Raw genomic sequence first — 23,340 nt, forward strand, 5'->3', positions numbered from 1 at the left:
ACCTTGAGTGCTGTGTCCAGTTCTGGGCCCTCAGTTTAGGAGGGACATTGAGATGCTTGAGCGTGTCCAAAGGAGAGCAACGGGGCTGGTGAGGGGCTTGGAACACAAGCTGTATGAAGAACAACTGTGGGAGCTGGGGTTGTTCAGCCTGGAGAAAAGGAGACTCAGAGGTGACCTTATCACGCTCTTCAACTTCCTTAAGGGTGGCTGTGGTGAGCTGGGGGTCGGTCTCTTTCTCCGGGCAACAACAACAGAACAAGAGGACAGAATCTCAAGCTGCGCCAGGGGAGATACAGGCTAGAATTAAGGAGAAAGTTTTTCACAGAAAGAGTGGTCAAATACTGGAATCATCTACCCAGGGAGGTGGTGGAGTCACCATCCCTTGATATGTTTAAAAAAAGACTGGATGTGGCACTTGGTGCCATGATCTAGCTGAGGTGTTAGAACGTGGGTTGGACTCGATGATCTTAAAGGTCTCTTCCAACCTAGAAATTCTGTGATTCTGTGTGATTTATTGTGACTAGCATATGAAAGGGAGAGATAAGTGTTAAAGTTTCACCTTCTTTTTTGTCTGCCAGGGCTGATATTCCCCATGAGCATACATCACCTTATAAATAAAAGCTGTGTTATGATATGCCAAGTTCTGACTTTGATACACTTTCTGGTGAGTAGATGTTTGCTGATTATATAACTTCAGGACTTAATGTTTGCTCAGTTTGAAAAGAGCTCTTTAGTGAAGACTTTATTTGAAGATGATCTACAGTCATTGATTGTAAGCCTAATGGATTTTGTCTCCACTTTTGGATTGATTAAACAGTGATTTTTGAGTTAGGCATATGGGAATAAGTGATATTGAACACAGACATTTCACGTATGCCTTTATGCTTTCGTAAGCCAAGTTCAAGAAATGTGTCAACAGTAACTGGAAACAATACCTTTATCAAACCATCTCTGAAAATGGACAAATATACTGAAATTTGTCTTAATGAGCCAGAGATAATAGTTTCATTTTTTGAAAGGATTACTTTTACTTGAAATAAGCTTGTGTTTAGAGGAAACAAGGAATGTGTTCTCACTCTGGAACAGTAGTTACTGCTCCTTTCTTGGGTGAACTATTTGAGTATTTGATGTTCCTTCCCTTCCCCAGCAAAAACAGTGATCACAGGAAAAGGAATTTTAGCTGAGCTGTTCTTAGCATAGAATTGTCCTCATGTAGCATGTTTTGAAGAAATTAATCTAAATTGTTCACTGAACAATTCTTTCTGATGCCTTTTGAGGCTACCTAGAACAGAGACTAGATAGTGTTAAAGGAATAAGGTAGGTTTTTATTAAAAAGGCCTTCAAAGGATACACCTTGGCAGGGCCCAACTGTGGCTCCACCCAAGATGGACAATTGGTCACAAGTTTTCACATTTTCATAAGTTTTGGTCCATTTACATATTGGGGTTAATTGTCCAATTACAGCTCCAGGTTATGAAGTCCCATCCTCCCAGATTGCTCTCCTCAATTCCCTATTGTTTACACTTTTTGGGCCTGAAGCTGCGATGGTGTCCTTGGTTGTCTGGCTGGAAAAGGGTTCTTTTGTCTAACTAAACTGTGAAGGGAACTTGAACAGAGTTTTATACTATAGCAGAATATATACAGAATCTGGAAAATATGAAAGCTAAAACTTAAGGTATAATTTCTCCATTTTAGTTTCCTGTTCAAATATTTCTGGATAAAATATTGCTGGATGTAACACTGGAATCTGGCTTTAAAAATGATTAATTTCCATTTTATGGACAGTATTATCCGCTTACAAGTTTCAATTAAATTTATGAGATTAGGTTAGAAGAATTTATATTTGGAACAAATCACACAAAGAAAGAAATTCTCTCTATGGAGAGAACCAAAGTTTATGTGAGGGCTCATAAGGGTCATATGTGCAGTGAGACTGGACTTGTCATGTCTTAAAAAGGCATATATCATATTCAGCCATTATGCAAAATATTATGATATAATGTGCTCTCCTGGATGGCACAGTAATAAGCAGTTGAATAGCAAGAAAATGTGCCTCTGGTTAATGTATTCCCTCGCTCCCTGAATCCCTCAGGAAAAGTCACTGTCCTGAATCTTTGTTGATATATGACTGCTGTCCCCAATGGAGTCGTACCAACTGAATGATAAATGTTTTCAACTTTGAGCATTTGACCTACCCAACACAGACAAAATGTTTTTAACATTCATAGAAGTGCAAAGTGTGTATGTGTGAATGCACCAGTATGCAAGTTAAAAGCACATTTCTTCTGCACCAGTTGTAAAGTGCACCACTCTTCCCTAGATCCTACTGAACACTTGTTTACTTATTTAGGCTTCTGAACACCTCAGAAGAGTCTCTTATTGAAACACAAGTTTTTCCTTGCCATCTATTCAGGTTTCAGTCATAGTAGCTGAAGCAGAAATAATCCAGAAGTTAACCTGAAACTGGGAATGAAAATGAAGTTATTTTTCAGTGTAGAAATCACAGCACTCATTTTGGTCTTCTTTTTGTGAAGTCTTCAAATAGATTTGTAAATTCATAGGTGTTAAGGTTGGAAATTACTAACAGTCATTATAGAGTGTGACCTTTAGCTTAACAGAAATTGAGAAAAAAATCTGGTTTTATATTCTGTGACTGTGATTGAAGTAAAGAATATACTTCATAAAAATATTCAGTTTCGATAAGGAGTTTCTGGTGTTTGAAAATTTGCCACCATTGCATCTGCACAGAAATAGATGAAAGTGAATGGATCACATTTGCCATGTGTTTCTGGTGAGAGCCTGAATATATCAAGATAGCTGCATATTGCATCATATCAGTCTAAATATATCTAAGTCTGAGTATATCTCATTAGGCTTGTCCTGATGTGTCAAAATATGGCTATTAAAAACCAAGATCATAGTTAAAGGAATACCTGCAACTCATTTAAACAACAGCATATATTTTAAAAAACCCAAACCATAGTCAACCCCCACCCCAAACATTGTTCAGTGCTGTTAGCAAAATCTAACAAAAGACAGAGATCCAACACATAAGATGTTAAACTGATTGCTCTGGGATTCATTTTGCTTATGCTCATATCGGACTCAGTGTTTACAGAACTTAGATAAACCTGTAAATGTCACCAGCAGAATAAGGTGGCTTTTTTTTTTCACTTCTCACTCAAAAATGATATTTAAAATAAAAATAGCCCTAAATTTAAAAATAAAATAAGGAATTAAGACAAGTATTTTGAAATTGTTTTATGTTTCCTGACTTCACATCAAGTGAAACACATAATTCAACCTAAGCTGAATATGGGCTATTTTTGGATAATTGATACAAGGAGTTTCACTTTTGGTTGAATGAACACTTTTAATCATAGAGAAACATTTTGGTATCATTTTGATGGTCAGTGTCCTGCCTTTTCCAATCAAACAAGTATTCCTTTCAACAATTGTTCAGCAAATGAACCAAATCCGCTTTGTTTACCTGCTCACACTCCTACTCCATGTGCTTCTCTGCATTCAGTATGAAGCACTTGCCCACATGAATTCACTAAATTATCCAGGAACTATATTCAATTAGGGTCCTTCTATGATCACTTTATAGGATAGAGAGAAGATTAAGTAGAAAAAAAGGTGCAAAAGCTGGGCTTAGAGTTCTGCAGAGGGAAATTATTTCCTGTATGACCACAAACCCAAGCCAGGTGGCTTCTCTCAATCAGGTCTGACTCCAGTCTTTTGAATACTGTCAGCCCAAACCCAGCTGTTGCCTCCCCACACCTAACACCCTTCTATGAACAGGGAAGTTTCTTTTCTTGCACAGGAATTAATTGATCATAAACCCATTGGGTAATGTGGATCTATAATCCCAGCAATCCTGACCCCCGCTACCCTGACGTTGTCCATTGGCCTGAAACTGCTGGCCCTGTAGTACTTTTAGGCCATGGGATCCTATTGAATTCAATGCTTAGCACTAGTGAACTTGGAGCTCTAAAGATTTATCTTGTTCATTAATGTTCAAAAATGATTCCTTTTAGCCAAAATCTAAGCACAGTTTTCAGACCCTTCCTCACATCTGTGCTCAATCAATTTTCTCATTCCTAGCCTTAGTCTAAAAGACAGACAAATGAGCTTTGTTTCCTTTGATCCTAATGATTATGCTTGTCTAATTGTTTATATGGATATCTTGTGTCACACAGCAGAAGAAGATTGAAAAGCAGTGATCTAAATGGAAGGTGGATAAGTTTGGATTTTCTAGTCACTTTTGAAAATAAAAAGCCTGAAGAGCACCAAGTACACTGCTTAAGCTTACACATGTGCCTCTTTGAAATGTGAGGGAGGGGAATGGTATTGACTACTTTTCAGGCATGTTCAGCATAAATTAGGGTGCAAAGTGATATATAACTGTTCAGGTGTGTCTTGTTTATTTGTTGAACTGAAGCAACCTTAACAAGGTTGAGTGTTTTTAATGTATCCATTTAAAGAGATGTCAATTAAATGTGGCTTCTTGGGAAATACAGCAACAGGACAGAGCTTCAGTCATTGCTGTAAGGAAAAAACAGTCTCAAACTTGACAAGAAAAGAGTCTGAGTGATCATTGTTTTGATGTATTGCTAAAATCTTTCTTACTTGCTCTGGAGATAATTGAGGAGGCTCTACAGCCTTTCTTAAAAGTGAATAATAAATTGACTGGCTCTACTATATATGAAATACCGTCTCAGCTGGATCTCCTAACCTCAGTTTGCTCAGGCTTTGCAAGGGCAAGGCTTTTCAGATTTTCCTGGATAGTTTAAAGAGTCAGGTGCATCAGTCAACTTCTTTTGGCTCAGACATTTTGGAAAGAGGCTGAGTTGTAAGTTTTGATGTCAAATGTACAATACTGTGACTGAAAAGGGAGTAATAAATTGTAACTCCACCTGTTGTGTACTGTGTATTTAGTAGGTTTATTTTACAAGTTTCTTTTCCATTATTTTCCTAATGATTTTACCTAATGAATGTATTATATTCCTGTGCCAAGCTGTTTAACATAGTTTTGAGAACACATTATGAATGCAAATACATAAATTAGAACTGGTCTGAAGAAGTATTGCCAATTGTCTACTGCTTAGTCCTGTGAAAGAGTCTTCCTTAATTTCTGCCCCTCGCCTTTACCCTTTTGTGTTGTGCTGCTGCTTGTTTGCACTGGTATTTGTGCTGTAACCTGCTTGTGGGTAGTGCAGCTGTGGAGGTGACGTGAGGTGATCCTGTTGTGGTTTGCTGTGAAGCAGAGGGAGCATGTGTGATGGCTTCCTATCATACACAAAGGCTGCTGGGTTTGCGTTTTGTTGTCTCGTGATTTTGACCAGTGAGCAGCGATGAGAATATGTCTAAATGGCTGCTAAAAGTGAAGAATATTACTTTCTGGAATATTTTCTCCCTGAAATGTGAGTTTATTCCCTCTCAGAGACATCCACTCTTACAGTCTTACTTAGGTAGTTTCTTTAACATCCCTTTGCCATTATTCATCAAAAAATGTTTATGTCTGGTTCCTTTCACCATACTCTTTAAAAGCAGAGCAGTAACGGCTCTTGAAAAAGTTGATCTGAACTTCTTTCCCCAGCTATCTAAGCTGAGCATAATTGCCCACAATTGTGTGCCTTCTCTGTCCCCTGTCACCTGGTTGTCCCCTATCTGACCCTCTCTCCTTGTTTTTAACACTTTTACAATGTGTAGGAAGGTATCAAGAAGACATTTTAACTCCATAACCTGTAGACAAGTGAAACAAGGAGCCAGGAAGCCATTGAGTCTGTATACAAGGAAAGATATAGCATACATAGAATTACTTGTGACAAAGAACTTTCTGGATTTATTGAAGTAAGAAAATATGCATGGATTTTTCCCTTTACAGGTTGTGCAATATGGCACATTTTGTACTTTATTAGATGCCTACACAAGATAATGGAATGGTCAGATTTTCTGTAGATTCAAACCCATACTCTTAGCAAAATATAATTTTATCAATGTTAACTGTATGGTTCAGATTATGATACTTACATCTATACACCCCCCCTTTACAGTTCTGTAATTAAACTTGTTATACAGTTTCTTTATCATGTCCCATTTTGTTTACATAACATTTCATTACTCAGAAGAGGTATCTTGGATTACTTTCCCATACATTAAAAAGCATGACTACATCTTATTATTTTAGTAGTTCAGTAGTATCGAGTATCTTCCTCCGCAGACATCTTGACATGATTTTGATATACATTCACTCTGTGTAGTCTGTGTATGTTGTTCTGGCTTCCTTGTTCCTTTGAAGGTCATTGTAGCTGTGAATATTACGTTGAGATATTCAGGTGTTCTGTGTGCTGAGTCTGTAGAGCACAGACTGTTGGGCAAGGCCATAAGAGAGAAAAAAGCAGTATTTTCCTCAGTGCCTCATATAAGTTACTTGGTGGTTTGTCCTAAATATATACAGGAGATGATTTCCAAAGTCTCCTATTTTACTCATTTGCTTTGGAGAGGGAAAGCTTGAGTGGTAGGTTGGTGTGACTGCTCTGGTGTTTGACTCAAGCTTGCAGAAGAGCAGGCCAGAGTATTAGGAAACAAGCTGGCTGTTTTTTGAAAACATGAATGCACTTGTCAAAATATTATTTCTTGGCTATATAACAATTTTGGGATCTACTGGTACCTGCTGTCTATAACCACAGCACAGTCTCAGGATTTAGGCCTTTCTCTCCTCTAACTTGTCCTGATCTTACATCTTTGTTATGCAGACAAATTTAGCCCCTATTTTGTTTTTCATGTTTGAATGGATGACATTTTGAATTCTAGTGCATTGCAAGCCTCATAATGATCTGCCAACAGCAAAAGAGGACTATGATATTGAATTGTGTCCTTAATAACATCACCAAGTACAAAGTGACTAAAGATAGCATGTATTTTTAGTAAAATTTGAGTAAATTGTAACAGAGCAACATTTGCAAATATGCTTACCTGCTTTATATCCTTCCTGCTGTCATGCTTCATATAACATAACAATAATTGGTTTAGCACAGCAGCAGAAAAAGCAGAAGGATATAGGAAACCTTATGGGAAGAACGACATGAAAGTTTTCTGGTGAAATTCTTTATTATCTTTTGATTTGTCACTTAAATATTGAATTACAAGCTTGATTAATAGTGAAGTGATAGTATATTGAGTCTGACTTTTTACGTGAAAGAAAATTAATTTCGGTTTCTTAAAACTGAATCCACTCTGCAGCAGAAAACACAGGAAAGAGGAGTAAAGCTCATAATGTAACTACCTCAGTTAGGTGCAATTGTACTGTGTCTTTGAAAAGTATAAAAATGTGTCATAGCTTGTGATGGAATTTTCTAATAAGCAGGTGTGCATCATAAAATAATGGCAAGAGACTTGTACCTGCCATTTAAAGAGTCAGATGACTCTGAGGGCTGCCTTTTCAAAAATGTTCTACAAATAGTGCTTTTTAAATAAAGATTGACCAACACGTGTTTACTGCTAAATAAACATGGAGTGCTACACTGGGGCACAGTTTCTAGGGGCTATTGCAACCTAGAATATTGTAATAAGTAATATTGAGTTTTCTGCAAGATGAAACAATGGAAGCAAACCTTGAGATAGCCTGGAAAAAGAATGGCTCATAGCTTGGAGAAATATTTTTTTATGCAGTTGGAAATAAATTAACCTTCTTTGTAGTTAAAGGTAGAGCCATTAAATCCACATTGCAAAATAAAAACGGTGTAAATATTTTGTGATACTCCAGGCAGCTGCCAAATTATTAGGTGAAGTCAGTAAGAAGTGGAAAGTATGCTTTTTTTTGTGGAAACTGTCAAAATCTGTTTTGTGTTAAAAAGTTCCTGCTGCCTGATTCTAAAATTTTCTGCTATGAATTAATTACCCGGCTAGGTCACTTCTGCAGTAATTAGTTCTGTGTTAGTGGAACGCTGCACCTAAATAAATTAAAAAGGTGAGAATTCTGTTCCATTCCACTCTGCTTTTCAGCTTCCTTTAGTTCAAATTTCTAGGATTAAAAAAAAAGGCTTCTAATTGATTTTTTTCTTCACCTGCAAAATTCACAACACATCACTTGGATGAACATCTGCTTTGTTTTCTCTCTGTAGATAACACAAAGATGTGTCTAATCCTCATCAGCAATTCCTTCAGCTTCTCTGATGCTGGCTCTTTTTCCTGCAGCTTATTTCAGTGGAGTGTGCGGAAGGAGCTCTGTCAGGACTCACTGTTCTGTTAGGTGTTACCTGTTGCTTTTGCTCAAGAGCCAAATTTTATCTTGGTTTGACTTGCATAAACTCTTAAGAAGGGGGCATTTTGTATAATATTATTCATAAGTTTTTCTTCCCTTTGCAACAACATTATCTATGGTACTTATTCTTACTTACTTCTCTCTTTTATATTAATTGATCACATTATCTCCTCAGCTTGATGGTGTGGGAGCTTTCCTGTACTACTAAAAATTAAACCTATAGTTGAAAGATTTCTGTGAATCATGGCAATAGCCTTTCCCCAGTTTTCATTACTTTGGCTTAGGTACATCTATCTTTATTAAATGCATCATGCTTTACTACCTGTAAATATAGAAGGCATAAATCTCACACATACTGCTGTTTGTATGTTCTGTAATGTAAGTAGGTTTGGAAATGCTGCAGTGTCACTGCAAGGTGCATCAATTCTACCACCTAGTAACTGTTACAACAACTAATTAAAAGAAGATAAATTAGCAATTTAGAGGTTTTATTTGCAGTGTCCTACTAGAGGAGCAGAAAAGGACATAAATATTCTTTATAGATAAAGAATGATAGGAGTTGTTATTATAACAGCGTTATAATTTTATTATAATTTAACAGTGTTTATTTCTAGTATTATATGGTTATATAAGAAGTTTTTGAAATGTCCACAGAAATATTATTGAGTCATTGCTGAGATAAGTAACATTTACAGCTGCCTAAATTTAGCCTGTTCAGCCCTGTTTGTGTAGCTCCTCATCTCTGGAAGATTGCTTGCTGTTTCTTAGCTAATGGAAATATCTTTTATACTAGCAGTGAGATAAATGGGACCAGATAAACGCTGCTCAAAATCCAGGCAGATTTACCTTTGTAAACTATGCTTGGAAGAGATGTGTAACTGTCAAAGGATCTTTCTGGCCATGTATAGTGATGGGATTATGCAGATATGTCTCTGCTTGTTGCTAAAAGTTCACAAGGCTCTCATGAGACTAAAGTATAAAGAAAACCATTGATGTACCAGCACAAAAATCAAAGAATAGTCCAATAACAATCACAACAAGGAGAAGCAGCTACCATAGGCAGAGTAGCTAAAGAGAACAATTGTAAACCTTGTTACTGAACAGAGAGACTGAAGGATGAGTGAAAATAATAGTTTCCAGGGAATATAGGAATATTGATGTGAGTAGGAAACAGCTCCTGCCAGGATTTGTCACCAATTACTTTTTCTCTATGCTGTAAGGGAGAACCCTATTGCTCTATTTAATTATTCAGAGCTATGATATTGCTGTTCCCTAGTTTCTTCAGAAAGGGCTCAGATAGAATACCTGTGTATGCAGTAAATTAAACAAGCTGTTATCTCTTGGTATGATTTGAGAGATGTTGCCAAATAAATTCTTTTTATTCAGATTTTCATTTTTAATTAGGTAGCACAAAAAAAAAAAGATAACCAGCTCTTTTGACCATATATATCAGAAATATTGTACATTTGATGACAACAGCTGCAGAATTTTGTATCCTCTCTAAGTCTACTTTACTTTATATGCCAAATAGCATCATACAGCCAAGCAAGGACATTCAAAGCATACCACCATTTAATAAGTTTTTTTGAAATTCTTGGTCACATGACTTCTTATGGAGTTTATCACCTTTGATGGGAATAATTCAAGCACCTATAGCTCAGAACTGCCCCCTAAAAATATTCTAGTGGTTCAAAGAATAAAAATATCACAGAATCAGTTAGGCTGGAAAGTACCTCTGAGTCCCACCTTTGACTGAACACCACCTTGTCAACCAAGCGCCACATCCAGTGTTTCCTTAAACACCTCCAGGGATGGTGACTCTACCACCTCCCTGTGCCCTCATTCCTATGCCTCATCACCCTTTCTGTGAAGAAATTCCTCCTAATGTCTAACCTGAATCTCCCCAGCTGCAGCTTGAGACTATAAAAAAGAATGTGGTAGAATTAATTTTTAAAACAGGAAAAACACCTGCTGTATGGTTTTTAGGCACTGAAAGATTGGTATAATGGGTATAAACGACAAAGGAAATGCTTGGCAGCCAAGAAAGCCAGAATTCAAACAGAAGAATAGTAATGGGAATATCTTGACAAAAACAAACGTGAGAAGTATTAAAAAAATTCCATGAATTGGTTCATTGGAAAATACTGAATTACTGAAGAAAAATTACTAAATGAAAAAGCTAGGGAAAATTAATCATTGTGTAACAATACTGCATGAGATGCTGGTAAGCCTATGCAAAATAAGAAAGCATCCAATCACTTCTCTGATTTTTACTGTTGGTATTTGAGAGATGTTTTCTCTGAAGGTTAGCAGATTGTAGCTATGTATTAAAAGAAAATTTCACAATTTTCATGAAAGCGACATGAATGGACAAGTACTACTTTATAAAATATTTACAATGCAGCTCACATGATATCAGGGCACTGAAAGACTGACAATAATCAAGAATGTGCAGTGAAAATGTGAATACTGAAATTCAGAGGAGCTGTACTTTGCAGCACTTTTCCTCTCAAAGAATCTCCCTTTGAAGTTGATCAGCACTCTGCTCCTCAGAGGAATTTGGAATGCTGTTGTTGGCACCCACATCACAAGTGATGAAAAATGTTTGCTTAAATGGCCATCAGTATTTGTGTCGAATTCTTAATCTTTGCCTTTGATAGTGTTCAACAGTGATCCATAGCAAGAACATAAAAGTTTGTTCAGATTTCCCTCAAGGAATGTGAAATACTCTGAACTCCATGAGGCTGTAATGAGATGGAAAATTTCTGCAAGTTTCAGTGGTTTTCGGCCATGAATCATATGTGGTGCCATGGCTCAGGTAGAAGTATACTTTTCCTTTGTCATAAATAAGAGACATGCCTTTTCTCTGTTGTATTTGCTTTCTCTCTAATGCATGTTCTACTTTCTGTGGTACTGTCAAAAATATTATGATATAATATTGTAGGAGAGTAAGTAATTCACTCATCTGGGATATGGAAATCCTGTTAATTTTAGAAGGTGCATTTAGTAAAATTGCATCATTGGCAGAGACTTTTTCATATTATACTGTGTTTATTAGAGAAAATCTCTTTGCATTAGGTTCAAAGCCAGAAATTGATTTCCAAAGGAGCTGAATGCTTAGGTTGCTTAGATATTTTCAAAATCCCACTAGGTCTCTGTTGGCAGCTTTTTGGCACCTAAATACCCTTGAAAATCTGGCTTAAGAGTTATAACAGTAACACAAAGGAATAAAAACTTGTTATTCAAGCCAGAAGGATTTTACTGGCACTGAGCATATTGATGTTACGCTGGGGAAAATTATATTTACATGTTTTAGGGCACTGAATTAATTATAACATAAAATAAAACTTTGTTTAACATATGTAAAGAATCTGTTCTCCAATACATTATTCCTTGTAGGAATTGAGAAAAAGTGCTTTACCAAGTCTAGGAAAGCTATAAATAGGGAAGTGACCAATGTTCAATGGTTGATTAGTAGTCTGGAAAAAAGACATGGAACAACCAAAACAGATTGCTCAGCCTTAATGCCAGATCCATTCCTATTATTTTTTTTGCTTCCTTGCTGCTATTCTTTTGCTTAAGCCTCTTAAAGGCAGCTTGTCCATTTTCCAGGTCCTATGAAAATATCTCATATAATTTTAAAATAACCTTCAAATGATTTATTTTGACAATTTTAATGTTATAAATCCAAAAGAGGAATAGATATTTTGGCTTCTGGGTTATCCCTAGGCAAGGGAAGAAATGAATCCAGTCTAATCTATATACTGCACTATGTATATATTTTTTTCATGGCCTCAGGAAGACCCCAGAGCTGAAAGCTCTATATTAATTTTTGGATGGTTAGTTTCTATTTGGATGAAAAGAATTTCTTTATATCTGCAATAATACTGTTGAAGCAGCAAGAGCTATAGGGCTCAGAAAATGTCTGCAATACTTTTACAATTTAATTTTAAACTCAGGGCCATAATTGCAGGAAGCGGGTTTTGACTAATTTTCCTGAAACTCAGCTTGTATATCCACCTGTTATAAAAGAACTGAAAATATAATTGATGGATCTGACTTAGGAATTTTTCCACCTTGCTTCCCCATGAGAACATGAGCAATGAGAACTGTAACGTAACATTTCTGATGTGTTGTGAGGGACTGGTACAATCCAAATTGTCTGCTATGATAAAAATAAAAATCCAGCTTGACATGGGAATAGGGGTATTCACCGCTGAAGTAGATTTGTGCTGAAGTAGATGCGCAGGCTGTAAACCTGGTTCATTGTGCTCACCTTGCTGTAATAGAAATCCAGGGAGATACAGAACTGCATCCAACATGACACTGGCAAAAACTTTGGTGTAGTTCTGCAATGAGCAGTGCCCCCTCCTCCAGAGGAGGAATGTGAATGGCCTCCATAATCTCCTCTGTAGCTGTTTGCAGGTCACTGGGTGCTTAAATGCAAAAAGGTGGAACTGAGCCATTCAATCAGCTGAAGACCTGGTTGAAATCTTGAGATGATTTGACTGATCAATTTTATCTGTATAATCTTTGTAGGCAATGGCTGTTTTCAGGAATGAAATAATTTTTGTACCTGTCTGGAGTATTTCTGTTGAAGAAGTCCCAGCTGGCAGAGAGCCAGTGATGTTTCTGCTTGTGTAGCACCTGGTTTTGATTTCAGAGGGGAAACAAGAAAATTACTTCAATGGGTGGTGACATTAAATGCAGCTGTTGCCTGGCAGAAAGCATGTTACCTCTATTTTACCCAAGTGAGAGCATTTCTACCTTGCATCATGGATAGGTTCAAAGCTCCAGCTGTAATCTCCCAGAAGAAGAGACAGAAAGGGTTGCATTCCCCAAAACTTTCCTGCAGTTATGAAATAAAGTTCAGTAACTTTGTCATTTTTATTATGCAGAGGAAGATGGGGCTGACCAGATGGATGTTTTTGATGGAACTGGGTAGAAGAAAAGGTTTCAGAGTAGAAAGCGAGCTAAGGTAGGAAAATGTTTATATGTTTTGAAATAACATGTAATAATGCTGTTTGAAGCATTTTAATTCAATATAGTCATACAAGTGACTGTGATTGAAGCTTTTGCCTATGTTTTTGTTAGGTATACTTGGCTCTTTCCATTATAAATACGTTTCAAGAGTTCAGTGGGTTTTCCTAGTATGTGGTTTATTTCAATTATCTTGAAAGCAGGGAAAGCACAAAACTTAGCAAAATTTCTAATTTTTCACTTTTAAAATGTGCATTTCTAATTTATCTTAGATCTGTCAATTTTCATGGGTCTGCATATAAATTGTGTCTTTAGCTCATCTGAATCACTCATTGTTTATTTCCTCTTTGAAGTCAGGTTAAGATTAAGCTAAATTTAATGGCCAATTTTGAAAATGAAAAAGGTTAAATGTACAGGAACGGAAATGTGATGGGTTGAGGGGGACATTTGTCTACATCATCTCTGGTATTATAGTATTTAACTTTTTTACCCTAATATGGGTCTCAAAATTATGGCTTTTGCTTTGGTACAATCTGGAAGAGCACTGGAGAAAAATCTTAGGAGTAAAATACCACAGATGTGGCATTTGAGAGTGGAAACACACTCCAGATTCTGGTTTGTCTGGTTTCAGCAAACCAGCTCATTCAGAAGGAAGCCTTCCTCCAAACAGAGCTTTACATAAGTGCTGGTTATGTCATTATGCAGTTTTCCAAAAGCTGCATCATTATATAGGTTCTCTGAAAAGCTGGAGGAAAACCAAGTATTGATCACGTCTCTGGGTCTGTCTCTGGAGTGTACAACCCTACAAAAGTGTATTTCTACAGTCTTCTTTTCAACCCCATCAACTTTGATAGTCTGAGGAAGAAGGGAGGGTAAAATAATTTATAAAGCAAGATTAAAGCAGGTATTGAACAGAAGTAAGCAATTAGCATCTGATACAAAACTAATTGAGTTCTTGGGGAAAAAAGAAATGAAGAGTGCTGTTCTGGACCCTACGTTAATAATCTGTAGAGTAAATGCTTTATCTGGGCTGCTTTGACACATGGGTATTTATTGCCAATATTTTAGACTTTCTGTAAGTTTTATGAGGCAGGTGTTATGTTTAATTTCAGCTTAGCTGCTACTGGATAAAACAAAACTATTTAACTGTTGATTTTTGCTTTTGAAAATGACAGAGGAAATGTTAAATTTGTTATGTTCTGTGCCAAGAAAATAGCACAGCTGTACTGGTATGAGAGGAAACTGGAGCACAGCAGCTAAACTGCTGCTGTGTGCATAGTTATGGCAAAGTTCCCAGCTCTGCAGCTTGGTACAAATACATGACATATGAATATTTTATATGAAGTGAAATAAACCACAGGAAGCAGAAGTTCTGTGTCTCTAACTGTTTGGTTTTTTTAACTCAGGTATAAAGATGTGACAGTTTAATTAAAGTAGGACCTAGCAGGGTTAAATAATAATAATAAACCCAACAGTATTTCTTGGGGATTCACTTAATCTGTGTTTGTAATCTTTTAGAAAAAAATGTGATTTATTCTTTTTTGATGGACTCTGCTCTCCAAGTTCCACTATATGGAGAGAAAAAAAATTGTGCTATAGCATGACACGCATTTCTGAAGTACAGTCCTTTCAGTACCTTTCTTATAGTTCCAAAATACAGTATGTTTATTGCATTGGAGAGTTATTTGATAACAATTTTCTATGGAGCAATTCCAGTATTTGTCATTGTGATTTCATGACTTAATGAAACTGGTGATCACTCATTTGAATAAGGATCACAGAGATGGGCCAAGGGATTTTCTTGGTTTTCATGAAGGTAATTTGCTTTGAAGTGTGCAGTCTGCCTTTAACAGGAGCATGTTTTGAAGTCCATGCTAACCAGTGATTGCCACCAGTGGTGTCCTCTCTGCTTTGACAGGCTGATGGCTCCACTTCTCCAGCTCTTGCAGAGGGCTTGCAGAGCAATCTGTCAGCTCCTCCATTGGAAATTTGCTGTATATGCAGAAGGCTGTCACCATCATGGGCTACCAGAAATTCATAGACTTTCAAATGGATTTGGCTGCCATTAAGACAATTTATGTTCCAACTCTAGCTTCCTTTTGTAAAAATAGTGTCAAATAGTGACACTGCCTGTCTGTGCCTTTCCTGCAAGGAGTTTAGGAATCTGTTGCCTGACAGAAATGAATGTTGGACTATATTTTCTAGATATTTAATTCTACAACTTGATGGAAATTAAGAATTTTCTCCTTTCTCTCATGTTTTTTTGTGGGGGTGACAGCACCCTTGTGGGATGCATAGGGAGCAGGAGCACTCAGAATCATTTGAAATTTCCTACCAAATCTGTATTTTTTCCAACTTGCTGAGAAACATCAGCAGGCCAGACAGAAACTTACAGATCATCCTAAGTATGCACGAAATCTTTTCTTGAAACAAAGCTTTGTCCCTGTCCATTTTTTTTATATGATAGGTACAGAAGTGTCTCTTTTTAATCTTTAAAAGGATCACCTTTTAATCAGGTGATCCTTTCCAATGTTGTTCTTGTACAACAACTGAAATTTACTGCAATAGCATTTGTGCTATTGTATTTTTAGGCAATGTACACCATATAATGTATTGAATAACAATTCAAGCTGTAAATTTTGTATTCACTAAACCATCAGTTTTGTTGTACTGACTTAGCAGCAAGGAAATGGTCTTTATATGGAGCATGTAGTTCATAAGATTTAATTCATGAATATTTGGCAGTGCCATATGTAATAAACAGCTTCATACAAGTACAGAAAACTTAAGTATCCAAATAGATATTACTAGCTGTAAAGTTTTAAATAATTATTGTTAACTGACTTCTTAATGTTGCAAAGCTTTAACTCGTTGATGAGGAATATTTGGAAGAGGCTGTCAAACAACCTCTTGTCAAGAGGTGTTGTCAAGCAGCCTTTTAATTAAGGTACTGCTTGTGTAAGCAAAATATTTTCAGAATTGCAAAGAATGTGTATTAGGTTAGTGTCTATGGAAGGTAAATGATCCTTCAAGAAAGAAAATGCTGCACTTACAGAAGCTGTCAGACTACAGTCTTTCCTCAAGGCAGAGTCAGTGACTAGAATAAATATATGGTGATATGAAAACTTCAGTGCTTCCCACATCCTAAAGTACAATATACACTACAATTGTCAGGAAGTGGATGGTAAGTAAATACAGAAATAACAGCTTTGTATCTGTGTACAGTTGATTCAGTGAAAAAAAAAAAGAAAACTTTTTGTGTACTTCTTGACAGTGATTCAGTCACTCATATTGTGGCTGAGAACAACTCTTACCTGGAGGTGCTGGACTGGCTGAAGGGACAGGCTGTGGGTGACAGCTCTAGGTTTGAGCTGCTGGACATCTCCTGGTTCACAGCCTGCATGGAGGCAGGAAGACCAGTTGATTCAGAAGTGAAGTATCGTCTCATGGTAAGACAGATCCTGCAGTGTGAGTGCAGTGATAGCCAGAATGAATGGCTGTGATTGTATTTATTTTTTTAACTGAATACAGATATAATTGTGTTATTATTTTTAATTTATTTTTTCTGTGAAATTCATGAGTAATTCACACAGATTCAATAGAGTAGAAACACCTTCTGTGCCTTCTTTATCAGTGTCTGGTTATTACTGTTTCATCACGGGTACAAACTGGTAAATACAGAATTACAGAATGGTTTGGGCTGGAAGGGACTTTAGAGATCATCCAGCTCCCACTTCCTTGCCATGGACAGGGATGCCTTCCACTAGATCAGGTTGCTCAAAGTCCCATTCAACCTGGCCTTGAACACTTCCAGGCCAGCCACAGCTTCTCTGGACAACCTGTTCTAGTGCCTCAACACCCTCAGAGAAAAGAATTTTTTCTGTATGTCTGATTCAAATTTCTCCTCTGCCAGTGTAAAGCCATTACACCCTCTCTTGTCACTGTCCCTTTGTAAGAAATTCTCTCTCCAGCTCTCTAGCAGCCCCTTAAATTACTGGAAGGCTGCTGTTAGGTCTTCCTGGAGCCTTAAGGGGCTGAACAGCCCCAACTCCTCTGCAATATCCATCAATGAGGCAAACAATGCAAAAATATTACAACTTTTACTGTTGCAGGGTGATCAGGTAACAGCTGGGCCCTTGAACCTGTGAAAAGAAGACTGATGTAGTCTGTGGACATGTGTTTACAGACTTGGCACCATCAAGTAATTGTGCTAAGTTTTATTATATTCTATTATCTCTCAATGGAAGCCGTTAGTCAGAGGATGTTGAAAATGGCTGGTTGATGATTTGATGCATGGTGTTTGACCTTGAAGCAATGGATAATGATGTTTTCCTCTGATCTATATCTGATGAATTACCTGCTAATTTCTCAGATTGGAGCATAGTGAGGAGCAGTGGTACTCAATATCTTGGCACAGACTCTGAGTGGTGGGGGTTTGGTGGGGATGCCAGGTGTGCTGTGCCCAGCTTGTGCCACTGAGCCATGAAATAGGCCCAGCAGTGCAGCTGGAATGAAGCTGTCCCCTCCTTCTGCACCCACCCAAGCCTCATGGTGATGGGTTTCATGTGCACCAGCAAAGAAATTTATTCATATGTGAAGAGAACTACAAGTCTGATCTGAAGCTCTCTAAAGTGGAGGATTCCTGCTGATTCCTGAGGGTCTGGATTAGGCTCTGTGTGACCACACTGGGACCAGGGAAGGATGTGCAGCATGTGGCCTCCTCTGAGGCACAGAATGCCTGAATATTTAACAGCAACATTGCTCTGTTTGCTGCTTCATCATTTTGGTATTTAGATTATGAAGGATGATTCATAAATACCATCCTTTCCCAAGAAAAAAAACTGTAGCTGATTATTTTTTTTTCCCACTCATATTGCATTTTTCTTGCCAGAAAATATTTTCCAGGTTTTTACATACAAGAATTACTGTTTAATAACAGTTTGGGTTGGGGGGAGGGGGAAGTGAATACACCAGATGGAGCTGTCGCTCTCAGGCTCAGCATGATTCCATGACAGAATGTGTGTTTATATTTGAAATCCTTCCAAGGATATATTTTTGCAATAAATTTATAACATTTTTCAGTGAATCTGCTGGAGGGAGAATAGACAAAGGAAATTAATACAAAAAGAAAAAAATACAAAAGGAAGCCTTGTAACTTCTGCTTTATTTTATGTTACAGGCCATAAAAATATAAATACAGGGAATGCAGAGAAGTTCTCTAAGCAAGTAATGCATCAAAATCCTGAACAAAATTCTGTGAGCCTTCCTGAAAGTTTCCCATCAGCATCAAAAGTAAAACAAATTACCTTTTATGTGCATTCTTAATTTTGGCAATATGAGCACACCTATAGATTCAGATAGCTCAGAAAATGTGATTTTATAATTTGTTTTCCTTTTCAAGGCTAGAAACACCTTTGTTTTCCTCCAAAATTCCTCCAATTTTTTTTTAGGTCAACAAGAAGTCTTTTTAAGTCAATGAAACTGCCTTAGTTTTATATAAAACTCCTTTTGGAATATTGGTGTAGCATAAACTTCTGAAAAAGGTATCAGCACTGTCAGGAGATCATAATTATACTGTGAGACTGGCTCTGCAAGTAAAAGCTTATGTTTTTATTGAAACATAAAGATTTCATGCTAATAAATGTAGAGCACAATAAGGAAGCCAGTGACAGCTATACTGGTATTTTTAAAGCTTATAAAACCAATCTTAATTATATAGTTGCTCTGAAGTAATAAACATTTTGTAAAGGAAACAAGGAGAAAAGAAGAATTCTAGGAGTGTAGCAAATTTTAAGATAATTTTATTGTTGCAGTGTCACCATGCTAATTCTTTTTTTCTGCCTTGAGAAATGAGGAAAGATTGAAGTAAAGGTTAATTTTCTTTTTAAGTACTAGACCGAACTCATACATAATGTAATTTAATTGGAATTTCACTGAAGACAAATTTGGTTCGTTATGTCAGACTTGTAAAATGTGAAATGAAAGTGAATTAACAAACCTTGAACTCAAGCTAGATCATTAAGGTTTTGAAGAAAAAGGAATGGATTGCAGTGGGGGAATGTTTTGGGTGAAATCTTGTCCCCATGTAGTTTTGTGGTCAAATTCCCATTAATATCAATAGCAGTAAGATTTTGTCTTTCAGATCCTACAGTAGTCTATTTGGAAGGTTACTCCTCATTCAGGACATTTGTTTTACTGCATTAGTAACAAGAAATGCCCTTCTTCATGCAAAACAAGGGGAATAAAGTCAGAGTTACAGACCATTAGCTAACATCCTAATTACAATTGTCATTAAAGTACATCTTTCTGCAGTAGTGATGATCCAAGAGATGCTCTGATGTCAGTGATTTATAGAGAATGAAAGGTTGGTTGACCAGATTTAAGATGGACAGAATTATTATTGATTCAGTCACGGTTGACTTTTAGGGTTAGTAGCCATCATTTAGTTTAATAACCTTTGGAAATATGGTAGCCAAATATCTGCCTTGAAAGGGAAGCAGAATATTTGTGTGACAAAGATCAGCCCTCGTGCAGAGACACCTTTCCTAGCACAAGCAGGAGGGTATCCTTGACAATAGCAGGACATGGACATTAATGGGTGCACAAGGGCATCTCCACATGCCAGAAACTACTGATGCTTCCTTGGTTATGGAAGGGAAAGAGGCAGAGGGGGGTGTTCAGAGAGGTAAAATGAGAGGAAGAGATCCTTAAGGGTTGCTGCACACTCAGCAGCCTCAAGAACTGTGCTGTGACTGCGTCTCTTCTGCCTTTTCCTCAGTCAGAACCCAGAAGTTGTTAGCTAATTAGTTTTTGTTTGTTTGTTTTTATTTGTTTGTTTTTTCCTAGAAAGGAAAAGAGATTTATTTATTTGAAGAAAGGATTTTTCTCCACGTTAGGGAAAGAAAGTACCATCTTTTGATCTTTTGTCTTATCATGTGTCAGGAAGCATATTTAACATTTTCTGAAGCATCTCACTCTGTTTCATTGTGAAAGAGAGAGGCTGTAAGTAATGGAAGAAATCCTTCATCCTGACAGTCTGAGTTTCTCAGGAAATAAAAATGAAACTTATAAACTGTCTGCCTTCTCTTCATAAAATGCTGGATATCAGAGGACTTTATTATTTGGTCAATGCTGCCTGGGCTTTACCGGGCTGCTGGCTGCTTGTCTCTGTGCACTTCATTCACTGCTGCTTCATTTTCTCCCTGTTATTTCCCTGTGTCATTAAACTTCTTGGTGTGTTAAAAAATAATTTGACAAAGAGCAAAGTAGTCCCCCACAATATTAATTCTGCAACCAAGTCTGTCTGCTTTACAAATTGATGGTAGTGGTAAAGCTGTTTCTCCTGCTTATGCCATGTGGAAAATGTCACTGTGAAAGAATAGCAAGTGACATTCACTGCAGCCTGGATGTGGGGTAGAAACTCTGACTAGCTCTAGTGATTAAGTAGCCTACACATTTAGGTATTTTTCAGTGGTTGCCCCTGTGCAGTGGACTGCAAATTCATTCTAATGTAGAGTTTTCTAAAAAGAAAAGGAATTTTTAATGCTTATATTTTTCCATTTTTCTCTTATCTTTAGTTGTTTCTCCCCAGTACTAGAAATTATTTTTGGTCTAATGAGTTTCCAGGATTCCTTGTTCTGCACTGTAATTGCTCTAGATGGAAGTTTAGGTTTATCCTGTAATCTGTACAAACAATTTCTTTCCCATCTAGTTTTCCCACCAAATATCAATTCGACCAGTATCAATTCAGCTCATGTTCTGCTGCTGATAGATCATTTCTGTAGTTCCCATGCAGGCATTATAATATTCCCTGCACATCAGACTGTAGTAATCATTGTTTGCCAGATGTTTTTCCTGTTCATTTCTATCCAGAATTTCTTCTGTTCTTATAAATAATCAAGACCAGTTAACTAAATGTATAACTCTTACTGATTAAGGAAAATGCTCAAATATCTCTACTAAGGCAGGAATAGGATGTTTGAGTCCAGTCTATCACACTCTTAAATGCACAGATTTTCTGTGTTAGTTTTGCCCTCCTCCACAGTAGCAGCTGATGCTGCATGTAGGGCTCTTGTTCTTTGTGTGTGTGTGTCCTAGAGAAGGTAAAAGCTTATTTTATATTCTATTCAGGAACATTCTGTTTGTTCACAGTCTTTGCAGCTGGCACTATCATTTCAAGCAGTATATTAGCACTAATCAATCATAGTTTATATGATTTAAAATCAATTTTAAAATATAATTCATGAATGTGTGCAGAAATGGATGAGTTGTGTTGCTGTCCTGACTGAAACCCATTTTGGTTATTCCCAAGACTGGTTTTAGACTTAAAATTGCTTTCTTCCTTTCAGGGCATGCTATGAAAACCACCATATAATTCACTGCTCCTTCAGTTGTACAAGCAAATACCTTTTTATGTGTGTGTGAATACTGTTATTTAACTTTTTTTTATCAAATACAAAGGCAATTTAGCATGAAATGCTAATTGGGGGTGTGGTTATGAAGATACACACATGCTTGTAGGTTTGCTAGCCTTTGTGTGATCGGATAGAGGGGAAAAAAGGGCTTATTATTCCATTTTTGGTGTGAAAATTCTTTTATGTATTTTCATGACATTTTTTATTGTAATTGTTGAACCCTTTCCCTGTGGCTTTTGGATAGCACAATGGAATAAGTTTTTGACACATCTGCCAAAAATTTTCAAGCAAAAGGACCAAGACCAAAAAATACAGGGAACTGCTGAAGGTACTGCATGTTTCTGAAGTATTTCAGATTTTGGCACATTAAAGAAAGTGAAAGATTTGAAGGACTAGTTATTATAAGATTTGAAGGAGCAGAAAACCAGTGTGAGTTTGCCTTTTTCTAGGTGCCTCCTAGTCAGGACATTCACATCTTGAGGACTTGTGCTCTCTTTTGCCAGTGGGGATATGACTCTGAATCCTGCCTTTCAGAAGAATTCCCATCTTTCAGGGGTGGGTTGCTCACAGACCTGTACGACCTTGTTCTATTTTGCATGGAGCAAAATTAGGTGAAAAGTGAATGAGCATGGAGGCAGCCTGGAGATTGGGAAATGCCCTTTCAAGTCTTGGATGCCCATTCTCCTTTTCCCTGCTTTGGTGAATGTGTAAAAATGATGTCTGGATTGGATCAGCATCTATGAGAATTGGCTAAGGGAGCAACCGCATTACCAGCTGGCTGTTGAGTGAATAAAGGACGGTGATTACTCTTCTGTAGCTGTTTATAAATGTTTCCTTCACTCTAAAATGACTCCAAAATTAAACACTTAGCTGGATGAATTAAATACAAAAGAAAAAGTTTTCTATCATTTTACCTGCAAGAGGGAAGAAAACTTGATTTCCAATTCATACAAAAATTTTCCCCCCGCTACTGAATTTATCTACAGACAGAAAAAGTCAATAGAACATTTCCCTTTGGTCTAATATCCCTAATCTTGTATTGAATAATCTAGTGTTTCCTGTGAAAACTGTGTGTTTTAGAGCTTATCTGCTCTTAAAGTTTTGTAGTTTTTCAAACTTACTGTGGTAATGAGAGTAGTAGAGACACAGATCATTTAGAAAGAACTTTTTTTTAAAATGACAGTGCCATTGAAAACTCCCTGCAAGAACTTACTGCAGAAAAGCAAAAATCCCCGTAATCACCAGATAAACTGTACTGTCAGTCCAGCCAATGTGAAATCACCTGTTTTTCATAGCAGGATGACAGGAGCATTATTATTTTCTTGTCTGCTCTTCAAAGGTTTGTATTTTGGGCTCATGAAATGTTTTTTAAATTTTAAGCTATTTGCCATGTGTGTCACTAACTATTATTTTTTTTTACTCTTGTTAGGAGCAATCCCAATCTCCTCCTCTGAATACACCTGAATTGGAAATGCCAGCATTTATTGCAACAAAAATATCTCAGTATTCATGCCAGAGGAAGACAACTTTAAATAACTACAACAAGAAATTCACGGTAATATTTATTCTATCTATAAAATAAAAACTAGTATAATTAGAATAATTACTAGAATACTTGCCTCAGTATTTTCTGTGGCACCCTCAGCAAATTCATGAGTAAACAGGCAGCATAATAAC

The 23,340-nt window shown here is 37.0% G+C and overlaps 1 protein-coding gene across 2 annotated transcripts in view; it reads left to right on the forward strand.

Annotated features, from left to right (window-relative positions):
• Window positions 1-23,340, forward strand: part of DNTT (DNA nucleotidylexotransferase) — a 100,566-nt gene that overhangs the window by 10,590 nt on the left and 66,636 nt on the right. The window contains exons 4-7 of one of the 2 annotated variants that reach the window (XM_054515589.1): window positions 579-664; window positions 13,168-13,247; window positions 16,524-16,698; window positions 23,093-23,218. In XM_054515589.1, the coding sequence (XP_054371564.1) occupies window positions 593-664; window positions 13,168-13,247; window positions 16,524-16,698; window positions 23,093-23,218 (453 nt within the window). In that variant the 5' untranslated portion in view covers window positions 579-592. Of the gene's footprint in view, window positions 1-578; window positions 665-13,044; window positions 13,248-16,523; window positions 16,699-23,092; window positions 23,219-23,340 lie in introns of those variants that run through there. The other variant, XM_036386212.1, reaches the window with a different exon arrangement.

Source organism: Molothrus ater, chromosome 8 (genome assembly GCF_012460135.2).
Source record: "Molothrus ater isolate BHLD 08-10-18 breed brown headed cowbird chromosome 8, BPBGC_Mater_1.1, whole genome shotgun sequence".
NCBI lineage: Eukaryota > Metazoa > Chordata > Aves > Passeriformes > Icteridae > Molothrus > Molothrus ater.